The following is a 10,938-nucleotide window of genomic DNA, read 5'->3' as shown; positions in this document are numbered from 1 at the left end:
ACCAGGGAAGCCCAGTGTTTTTCAAACCAGAGTCCGCCGGCCCTCTGCATCAGCACCATCAGAGATGCTAGTTTAAAAAACGCAGGAACCAGGAATCTGCATTTTCCAGCTCGGGGCCGACGCGGCTGAAGAACGAGACCCTTCCAGTGAGCCGGCTTTCAGCCTGCGGCCAGTTTCCACGCGAGCCGGTCGCTTCCGGTTGGCGCCCTAACGTCATCAGGCAGCGCCGGAAGTACCCCCCCCCGCGCTGCCTAGGAGACAGGACGCGGGCCCGGCTGCTGACAGGGCCGGGCCGGCCGCGCCCACCCGGTCGCCATGGAGCTGCCTCCAGGGCCGCGCGATGATCCCTGCGCCTGGGACGATGACTCGGAGCCGGAGCCGGAGCCTGACCCCGACGCACAGGCTGAGGCTTACGTGGCCCGCGTGCTCAGTCCTCCGAAACTCGGGCTGGCGCCCTCGCGCGCCCCTCCGCTGCCCGCGCCCGCTGTGTCCCTTGGCTCTCTGGAACCGCGGGCCCCGTCCAAGGGCCCGGCGGTGGCGGTTCCGGGCCTGCTGAGCCTTCCTCCGGAGCTGCTGCTCGAGATATGCGCCTACCTGGACGCGCGCCTCGTGCTCCACGTCCTGCCGCGCGTGTGCCACGCGCTGCGCGACCTCGTGCGTGACCATGTCACCTGGAGGCTACGCGCGCAGCGCCGCGTACGCGCGCCCTACCCAGTGGTGGAAGGTGCGCGCGCCGGGGGGCCAGGGTGGCCCGCCCAGGTCAAGCTTGGGGCGGGGGGAGGGTCCAGGGTGCTGTAAGTACAGCCACTGGAGCAGACTACCTGGCTGTCCTGGCTCAGCGGTGGCTGAGGTACTTACTGGTGGTACCAAAGCCCCTGACCTCTGGGTGGACTGTGAGGCAGATACTTGGGGTCCTGAGGCTGTGGAAATCTACTTGGGTAGCTGGGGTCCCTGAACTCGGAATCCAACGATCCTCAGGCTTGGAGTTGACACAGGGACTTGAAGTCTTAGGCTGTCAGAATCTCCTTGGGGCTCAGAGGAAGCCCAAGAATCCCCAGGTTCTGGGTCTAGGTGCTAAGGCAGTAACTAGTGATGCCAAATCCCCTTACCTCTAGAGTCTTCGCCTAGGTGAGGGTGAGGCAGGACTCAGGTCCAGAGCCTGCAACCCTTGAACTTAAGCTAGGGTTTAGAGGTTGGGATCCCTGATATTAGCAATCACAGACCCTCGAGTCCAGGTTCTAACCTGGGATCTTAGGCAGGGGCTGGTGGTAATTTCTCCTGCCCCCAAGGTCTTTGGTCCCTAGAGGATAAGGCAGCTTGGTGATCTTGAATTGATGGGACTTTACGGAACAGCTTGATGAAACATAGATGTTTGGTTGGGTCAAGGGCTTGGGTTCTGCATCTTGACAAAGCTCCCAGGTTTGGGATGCTGGTTTGGGAATCACTTCCATGGGTCTGTTTCAGATGGCCGAGGCAGGAAGTGTTAGTTATGAAGTCCTAGCTCTTGTGCCCAGCCTGAGGGTTGGGAGGGCTGAGGTTGGACCTTAGCCAGGGGTGAGGCAGGGCCTTAACGTCCTGAGGCTGCTGTCCCCCAGACTTGGGTTGGGGGATGAGGCCCGGGAAGGTGATCCTGAGGCTCCAGTTACCCAATTTCTGGAAACTGGGTAAGGAGCAATCCTAGACCTGCTCGGCAGGTGCGTGGGCTGGTGGTCCCAAAGCTAGAGCCTCGGCCTCCTTGGGTGGGGTAAGGGATCCAGGTGGGTTCTCTCCAAGTCTGGTTCAGGTTGTGCTCCCCGGAAGCCAGCGCGGTGAGCTTGGACGGCTGGAGTGGGTGGTGGCAGGGTTCCTGCCCACTGGGGACCCTGCTCTTGCGCCCCACAGAGGAGGACTTCGACTGGCCAACAGCCTGCATTGAGCTGGAGCAGCACCTGTCGCGCTGGGCAGAGGATGGGCGCAGGGCTGAGTACTTCTGCCTGGCCGATGGGCACTTTGCTTCCATTGACTCAGTGCTGCTGCTCCAGGTGAGACGGGGGTCGGTGGAGGGCCAGGCAGTGGTGGGCCAGGGCGACCCCAACGACATCACCTCACTCCTCTCCCAGGGTGGGACACTCTGCCTGTCAGGCTCCCGAGATCGCAATGTCAACCTGTGGGACCTGCAACAGCTGGGGGTGGAGCCCAGCCGGGTTCTGGTCAAGGCCCTGGGCACCCAGAAGAACAGCACTCACAAGGTGAGGGAGTAGGAGGCCAGGCAGAGGTAGGAGGCGTGCGGCCTGGGTAGGGTACCGTGGCTAAGGGCACGGGTTTTGGCACCAGACCTCACAGATTTAAATCTTGCTCTGCTATTGTTAGTGTGACTTTGAGTGAGACAGACGTATGACTTCTCTGGGCCTTAGTTTCTGCTTCTGTCCAGAGGTCAATTAGGATGAGGACGAATGAGATGAATTAAGATGCATTAAGAGCGTTGCTCAGGCTCGTATACAGTAGGTGCTTAGGAGATGTCAGGTATACCTTGAGTGGCCCCAGGTAGGGCAGTTATGAGGCCACCCTTGGGGATCAGACAGCTCTGAGCATGACTGTCATCTCATGAGAGGTGGTCATGGAGGGGCACCTCCGCCAGCCATTGAGGTGGTCTAGGCTGGTGGCCAAGAGCTTGGTCTCAGAGCCAGGCTGCTGGGTTCAAATCCCCACTCTGCTATTTCCTGGCTGTGTGACCTTGGGTGAGGGACTCAACCTCGCTGTGCACCAGTTTCATTATCTGTAGAACGGGACACATCATAGTACTCTCCTCAGAGGGTTTGGTGAGGAATGAGTCAGTGGGGAGCTGCGTTCTGTGAATTTTAGCTCCTGACACAGGGACTTTTTTTTATGCCCATTTTCCCAATGAAGAAACTGAGGGACGGTACTTCATTCACCCAGGTCATGGAGTGGAGGCCCCATTCTTTTTTTTTTCCCCCCATACCAAGCAGCTTGCGGGATCTTAGTTCTCCGACCAGGGATTGAACCCGGGCCACAACAGCGAAAACCCAGAATCCTAAACACTAGGCCACCAGGGAACTCCCTGGAGGTCCCATTTTTGTGTGTGCCGCGCAGCTTGCGGGACCTTAGTTCCCTGACCAGGGATCGAACCTGGGCCTTTGGCAGTGAGAGCTCGGAGTCCTAACCACTGGACTGCCAGGAAATTCCCATGGAGGCCCCATTCTCAATCACACTGTCATGTGGCCTCAAACCACCGCTGCTGCTGAGGCTCTGCAGAACTTGATTTAGGAATGTTATTAGGTTGGGGTGCGCATGTCCTGGGCTCTGAGGGCAGACCCACAGACCTAGGCTCTAATCTCTACTCAGTGCTGACTCGCTCTGGGTTCTGTGAAATGGGGAAGATCACATGGGTCTGGTCCCACAGGGCTGGGTGTGGTCACTGGCGGCGCTGGACCACCGAGTGTGCTCTGGTTCCTGGGACAGCACGGTGAAGCTCTGGGACATGGCGGCTGATGGGCAGCAGTTTGGCGAGATAAAGTGTGAGGGGTTCTGGGCAGGGGGGCCTGGGTGGGCAGGGGCCTGTCTGGCCCCAGCCCCAGCCCTGTGGTCTGTGTGTCCCCAGGGCCAAGGCAGCTGTGCTGTGCCTGTCCTACCAGCCTGATATACTGGTGACTGGCACCTATGACAAGAAGGTGACCGTCTACGACCCCAGAGGTGGGCTGGGGACCCTGAAGCCTAGGTGGGAGAGCAGGGCTGCCTGGTGTCTCCAGGGTCATCCTGGGGAAGGAGACACTTGGGCCTCACAGTCTAACTGGGGTGACAGTCACATAACGAGAGGCTGACCACTCAGAGTGGCCTGTGTTGTGCTGGGGGCCACAAAGTTGACAGGTGGGGGTGGGTATTGGGGGCAGAGGAAGCCCCGCCTCCACATGGGGTGGGGTCAAGTACTGGAGGGCTCCCAGAGGAGGGGCCTCTGAGCCTGAGTCCCATAGGAGGCAGGACAGTCCTTGAGAATTCTGGCTCCCCCACCTCCTAGCTGTGTGACCCCAGTCAGGTTTGAACCTCGGTTTCCCCATTTGTCAAATCCAGATAATAATAACTCCAGCCGCGTAGGGCTAATGGGAGGAGATGACAATAAGAACTTCGGTAGATTAAATGTTTACATTAAAATGCCTAGAATGAACTTGGCCCGGCACATAAGCCTTTTCCATTGTTTATTTATTTATTCATTCTTATTTATTTATTTTTTTATTCATTCTTATTTTAATTGAAGGGCCCAGTGTAACTTTTCCAGGCAGAGCCAGAGCCAGGATGGGGTGGCGGCAAGTCTCAGGCCGACCTGCAGGAGGAGGGAAGCATTTTATGCTGGGACTTGCTGAGGTCCATTCTGTACTGAGAGCAGATGGGACTGGAGGAAGGAGAGGGGATGGAGATGGGTTGGGGGGGGGGGGGTCTGGTGGTCCTGTGAGGCCCGGATCCAGCTGGGGTGGCAGAGGAACAACAGGGTCACCTGTGGGATGGGGGTTGGGGGAGCAGACAGAGTAGTATTTTGCCAGGAAGGATGGAGACCCAGGGTCCTGGGGTGGGCCAGGGGGCCTCCAAGGGGCTCTGATGTCCCCCCTCCTCCCTGGCCCATCGCCCATGAAGTTGGCCCGGCCCTGCTGAAGAGCCGGCGGCTGCACTCAAGCGCGGTGCTGGCGCTGCTGGCGGACGACCGGCACATCATCTCAGGCAGCGAGGACCACACGCTGGTGGTGTTTGACCGCAGAGCCAACAGCGTCCTGCAGCGGCTGCAGGTGGGCGCTCCCCAGGGGGGCTGGAGGGACCAGGGCTGCGGCGGTGCCCGGACTGGCCTGAGCTGCTCCGTCCCATGTCCCTCCCACAGCTGGACTCCTACCTGCTCTGCATGTCCTACCAGGAGCCTCAGCTCTGGGCCGGCGATAACCAGGGCCTGCTGCATGTCTTCGCCAACCGGGATGGCTGCTTCCAGCTCGTCCGGGTCTGCCAAGGCCCTTGCCCCCGCCCGACCCGCCCTGGGCTGCCTCCCTACCTCTTAACCCCTGGGTGGCAGTGGGGGACTGGCCTTGGGAGAGCCACGCCTGAGTGTCACCTGTCCCTCCCTTCCGCAGTCCTTTGATGTGGGCCACAGGTCTCAGATCACAGGGATCAAGCACTCCCTGGGGGCCTTGTACACCACGTCCACCGACAAGACCATCCGGGTGAGGCCCTGCGACAGTCCCCCCTCTCTACCCGCCCTCACTTGCCAGGAGCACACCTCGTGACCTTTGCCCATTGCCCCTCACCAGGTGCACGTGCCCACAGACCCACCAAGGACCATCTGCACTCGAAGCCACCACAACGTGCTGAATGGGGTAAGGCCCTGTCCCATGCACCCTGCCTGGCTGCTCAGAGGACCCCTGACTCCTCATGTCCCCACCCTTGCAGATCTGCGCTGAGGGCAACCTGGTGGTGGCCGCCTCTGGGGGCCTGTCGCTGGAGGTCTGGAGGCTGCAGGCCTGAGCAGGCAGATGTGGACGTGGATCTGCCGGCTGGCAGGCTGGGCTGGAGCCTCCGTTCTCGGGGGGACCTTCCCCCACGCTGGTGCTGCCTCTGCCCCGCCCCACAGGCGTAGGGCACAAGGGGTCCTGGCCACGGTCCAGGGGGGAGGTCCCTGGGCTGGGCCCCATGCCAGGGGAGGTGAGGTTTGTGTTTCGGCCAACCCAGGGGGCTGCTCCCCACCCTCGGGCCCTTGTTTGTGTTATGATTTGGATGCCTGCTCTCCCTGGAGAGCAAGGGAGAAATAAACGTGATGTACTGGTGCTCCGGCCTGGACCGTGAGCTTGGTGTCACCTGAGGGCTCCGCCCGAGGCTGCTTGGGGCTGGGATGCCAGGGATGTGCGTGTGTCTGTGAGTTGGTGTATGAGAGCCTCAGCGACAGCCACTGCTGTGTGTGTGTGTGTGTGGGGGTGCACCTGTGCCCGCCCGAGTGCATTTCAGGGATCACGTGCGTCTGAGTGTCCCCGGGGAGGCCGGTCTGGCTGTGTGTGTTGTTATAGTATTCCTGTCTGTGTATGTCTGTGTGGAAGAGGGAGACACTTGAGAACATGGCACCTGTATGATGGCACCTGTGTGTGTGTGTGTGCGCGCGCCATGTGGGCGTGTATGCGTGTGGCACGCGCTGGCATGTAGATTGCGACTCTAATCCCGGGTGTGTTTGTGCAGTGGGACAGGGGATCTGCTAATGCTACCCCATAGGCTGGAGGGCGGGCAGCAGGTAGGGGTGAGGGAGGGGCGTGCTCCTCTGTCCAGGGTCCAGGGTGTGTGTGGGCCCCTGTGGCCGTGACCCTGGAGTGGGCGGGGAGGGAGGCTGGGCCAGTTGCACACCACACTGGTCCCTGCAAGCCCAAAGTCCCCCTTTGCCCCTCATCGCAACCTGGCCAAGCCATGCCCTGAGGAGCATTCACTTCATGTTTATTGAGGCCCCCTGGGTGGTCTGGGCTACAGGGTCATAGGATGGTGCAGGGCTTCTTCTCCTTGAAGGGGTTGGTGGCAGCTGGGATGCCCACAAGGAAGGGGTCACTCTTGGCCTGCTCCATGAACTGCAGCAGGTCAGTGGCCGCCTTGGATACCTGCAGGCCAGCCCGGTTAGCCAGACCTGGGCTGGGCTGTCCACCTGCCCCCTTGCTCAGATGCACCCGCCTTGCCCTGGCCTCACCTTCACACGGTCGATGCCCACCTCCATCTGCAGCTGCTCCACGGCCCAGTGGGCCTGCCCGATGTCGCTGCCAATGGTCACCTTGCCGGGCATCTGGGGGAGTCGTAAGCAGAGCCACAGGCAGCAGGCTGAACCCCAAACCCTGAGCTCCCACACATCCTCCTGTGTCCCCTGGGGACTGAGGGGTGGGAGTGGCTGCTCCCCAACCCCTGTCAGGACCACATACCTCAGCTGAGGACCCCGGCTGGCTCCTGGCTGCTCAGTCCTCCTCCTGCAGCCCCGTTCTGGCTCCCGCCCCCACCACCCTGGCCTCTCCAACCCCTTCCTCTCCCTCCCCAACCCCTGCAGAGACTTTGAAGCCAGGACACTCATGGAGTGAAATGTCACCAGCGGCAGCAGCAGCTGCTGAGGCTGAGGCGGGGGTGGGGGGGGGGTGGTCCCTGCTCCAAGAAGCCCAGTGGCTGCCCTGGTGTCACGTGTCACCTTGGCTGGGGGAGTGTAGGGGCCCTGGGCTCTCACTGACCTGTTTGATCCCCTGCTGCTAACTGGCCCCTACGGTCCTTTGGCAGGCTCCGGCCCTACTCCGATGGGTGGAGGTGCAAAGTGTAACCTGCTTCAGGTGCAGCCCCGTCTCTCCTCTCTCCAGCTACACTCATGGCCCAGGGTTCTCATCCACAGATGACTCAATCCACTCACTCATGCTGATGGCTTCCCCTGCCTCATTGCAGCCCCTCCCCTGACCTCAGACCCACCTGAGGAACCTCCTCCCTCCTCGGTCCATCACACCCATCTCTCGGTTGTCTCCCACCTAACTTGGCCAAAGCTGGACTCTGGATCATCTTCCCCCGAAACTTCCAGCCCCCAAATTCACCACCATCCATCCAACTTCTCTGGCTCAAACCTTTAACTCCTTCATTCCTTTCTTCCAGTATTCCCACATTTGATCCTTCCTCAAGAGCCATCAGATCCACTTTCTTTTGTTTTAATTAATTTTTTTTAATTGGCTATAGTTGATTTACAATGTTGTGTTAGTTTCTGCTGTACAGCAAAGTGAGTCAGTTATACGTACACATATATCCACTCTTTTTAAGATTCTGTTCCCATATAGGTCATTACAGAGTACTGAATAGGGTTCCCTGTGCTATACACAGATCAACTTCCAAGTTGTCAAACTGGTCACTTCTCTCCACCCTGTTGGTAGCATCCGGGTCCTGGCGCCCCCAGCTCAGTGTGCCTGGACCAGTGCAGTTGCCTGGTCTCCCCTGCCCTGCACAGCCTCGACCCCGTTCTCCTCAAGTCAGCCAGTGGGATCTGTTCAATAAATCAACACTACAACACGGATGAACCTTGAGGACATTATGCTAAGTGAAATAAGCCGGTCACAAAATGACAGAAAGTGTATGATTCCACTTATGTGAGGTCCCTAGAGTAGTCAAATCCATAGCGACAGAAAGCAGAATGGGGGTTGCTGGGGGCTGAGGAGAGAGAGGGAATGGGGAGTTAGTGTTTGATGGGTAAGTTCTGGAGATGAATGGTGGTGATGGTTGAACAACAATGTGAATGTACTTAATGCTTCTGAACGGTGCACTTAAAAATGGTTACAATGGTGAATTTTATGTGTATTTTACCACAATTTTAAAAATTGGAGAAAAATAGGGCTTCCCTGGTGGCGCAGTGGTTAAGAACCCGCCTGCCAATGCAGGGGACACGGCTTTGATCCCTGGTCCAGGAAGATCCCATGTGCTGCGGAGCGACTAAGCCCATGCGCCACAACTACCGAGCCTGCGCTCTAGAGCCCGCGAGCCACAGCTACTGAAGCCCGCATGCCTAGAGCCCATGCTCCACAACAAGAAAAACCACCGCAGTGAGAAGCCCACACACTGTAATGAAGAGTAGCCCCCGCTCGCCGCAACCAGAGAAAGCCCACGTGCAGCAACGAAGACCCAAGGCAGCCAAAAAAAAAAAAAAAAAAAAATTATTTTAAAAAATTGGAGAAAAATAAATCAGAGCCCCTCAGTCCGTTTAAAAAACTCTCCTATTGTTTCCCACCCAGCCTCTTAGAGTAAAACCCACCCTCCTTACTATATAGCACACAGGGCCCTGCCTGGTCTGGCACCTTCTGCCCTCTCTGAATTAACTTCTTCTCAACCCCTTCCCCCTTCATTCTTCATGGATCACCCTGACCTCACTGTGTGTGTTTGTTTGTCCATTTTTGCCAAGGTCCCAATATGTGCCCCCACACTGTGCAAAGTAAAAGGAACAGCGTGAAACCAGACAAAATCCTGCCCTCACGGAGCTGCTGTTCTAGTCAGGGAACAATGAACAAGAGCAAACAAAATGTATTAAGTGCTGTGAAAGACAACAAAAGCAAGGTAAAGGTGAGAGCAGGTGGTCAGGGCAGGCCTCTTGGAGGAGGTGACATTTGGACTGAGGCCCAGAGGAGAAGGAGCTGGGGAAGTGGGTGTTCCAGGCAGAGCAGCAGGTGCGTCGCCCCTTGGTCAGGAAAGAGCTTGGTGGGTTCTAGAACAGCCAGAAGGTCAGTGTAGCTGGAGAAAAGTGAGTGAGGGCAAGCGGTGGGACACGAGGGCAGGCAAGTCAGTGCCTTCTCAGGCCACGGTGAAGAGCTCGGAGTTTACCCGTAGGAGGAAACCACGGTAACAGCGTTTTAACAGAGAATGACATACCTGATTTTTGTTTAAGGAACTCTCTGGCTACAGCTGGGGGATGAACTGAAGGGGAAGGTGCCCAGCATGGAGGCTGTGGGGATGAAGAAAAACACCTGGATATAAATATTGAATCATGTTGTACACCTGAAACCAATATAACGTTATATGTCAACTACATCTCAATTAAAAAAAAAAAAAAAAAAAAAAAAAAAGAAAGAAGAAGAAGGCTTCCCTAATGGTGCAGTGGTTAAGAATCCGCCTGCCAATGCAGGGGACACAGGTTCGAGCCCTGGTCCGGAAGATCCCACACGTCCCGGAGCAACTAAGCCCGTGCACCACAACTACTGAGCCTGCGCTCTACAGCCCACGAGCCACAACTACTGAGCCCGCGAGCCACAACTACTAAGCCCACGTGCCACAATTACTGGAGCCCGCGCGCTGCAACGAAGACCTAATGCAGCCAAAAATAAATAAATAAAAAGAAAAGAAAACAAAGAAAAGCACCTATTTTGTAGGTAGAATTTGGCAGACATGTGGAGGGATGGATGTGGGATGTGAGAAAAGGGGAAACACCAGGCTCAACTCCCCAGTTTTCAGCCTACTAGATGAGTGGAAGGTAGGGCTGTTTGCAGAGATGTGGCAGACTGCAGGAAGATCAGGGTTAGGTGGCGAGGGAACTGAGGCCAGGAGTTTGAGATCCAAGTGGGGGCTGTCAAGGAGAATGTTCTATTCCTCTAATTAAGTAGGCTCCTTTTTAGCCTCAGGGCCTTTGCACTGGCTGTTCTCTCTCCCAGTGGGAATGGCCTCCCCCAGATCTTCACATATGGGGCGTCTTCTGACCTTGGCTGAAATGTCACCTCCCTCCTTGGCATCCTTCCCCAACCACCTCTCCCTCCAAATAAAACCACCAACTCTTCCACCCACCCCCAACCCCATGGACTCTCACATCAGCCCGTTTAATTCTACATAGCACTTACCACTGTTGTTACCCTTCTAGCTCCCCAAACTGTGGGCTCCAGAAGGGTAGGGTCTGCATTTTGTTCACTGATAAATATGCAGCACCCAGCACAAAGCCCAATGTATAGTGTAGACTCCATAAACTGCAGAGTGAGTGATTAAAGGGGTCCCTCTGGACCAGACCCTATGCATGGTTTGGAGGACCTATGAGATACGGACACCACCCTCCAGGATCTCAGTCTTGCTGGAGGGAAAGAGATGTCAGCCCTGGATCTCAGAGGAGGTCTCTTACCCAGAAAAAGGTCAGGGAAGGCTTCCCAGAGGAGGTGACAGCTGCAGCTGCCAGGGGAAGGAAGACCAGAAGGTTATGCAGCATGTGGAGGCTCTGGAGACTTGCAAGACACGAACAGGGATCACTATCCCATTTGACGAGAGACGCTCAGAGGCAGAAACTATCTGCTACTTCCTGGTGATTCGAATTCTGTCCAAGGGCGACGTCTAAGAAGCCATCCTCTCTCTCTGAGAGGACAGAAACGAATGGGCAAGCGCCACGCAACGTGGTGGGTCTCCAGCGGGCTCCTCATTCATCTGAGACTGAGAACACGAGAAACAGGAGATACTGGC

The 10,938-nt window shown here is 57.2% G+C and overlaps 2 protein-coding genes across 3 annotated transcripts; one reads left to right on the top strand and one right to left on the bottom strand.

Moving 5' to 3' along the window:
* Nucleotides 1–226: 226 nt before the first annotated feature.
* On the top strand, nt 227–5,796 carry FBXW9 (F-box and WD repeat domain containing 9). 2 transcript variants are annotated; one of them, XM_068536825.1, is made up of 10 exons: nt 227–724; nt 1,882–2,021; nt 2,100–2,228; nt 3,401–3,513; nt 3,599–3,690; nt 4,624–4,772; nt 4,862–4,975; nt 5,106–5,195; nt 5,283–5,348; nt 5,422–5,796. In XM_068536825.1, exons 1-10 carry the CDS (start codon nt 316–318, stop codon nt 5,494–5,496), a joined length of 1,377 nt encoding a protein of 458 aa, XP_068392926.1. In that variant the 5' UTR covers nt 227–315; the 3' UTR covers nt 5,497–5,796. The 2 variants fall into 2 exon arrangements, with proteins under 2 accessions (XP_068392926.1, XP_068392925.1); XM_068536824.1 differs by having other exon boundaries at nt 5,283–5,796.
* On the bottom strand, nt 5,788–10,862 carry GNG14 (G protein subunit gamma 14). The gene is given in 4 exon segments (XM_068536830.1): nt 5,788–6,595; nt 6,598–6,784; nt 9,376–9,448; nt 10,607–10,862. Coding segments are annotated over 2 exon segments (300 nt in total). The 5' UTR covers nt 9,376–9,448; nt 10,607–10,862; the 3' UTR covers nt 5,788–6,482.
* Between the last annotated feature and the right edge of the window lie 76 nt (nt 10,863–10,938).

Source organism: Eschrichtius robustus, chromosome 2, assembly GCF_028021215.1.
Source record: "Eschrichtius robustus isolate mEscRob2 chromosome 2, mEscRob2.pri, whole genome shotgun sequence".
NCBI lineage: Eukaryota > Metazoa > Chordata > Mammalia > Artiodactyla > Eschrichtiidae > Eschrichtius > Eschrichtius robustus.
This window is presented reverse-complemented; position numbering and strand designations above follow the sequence as displayed.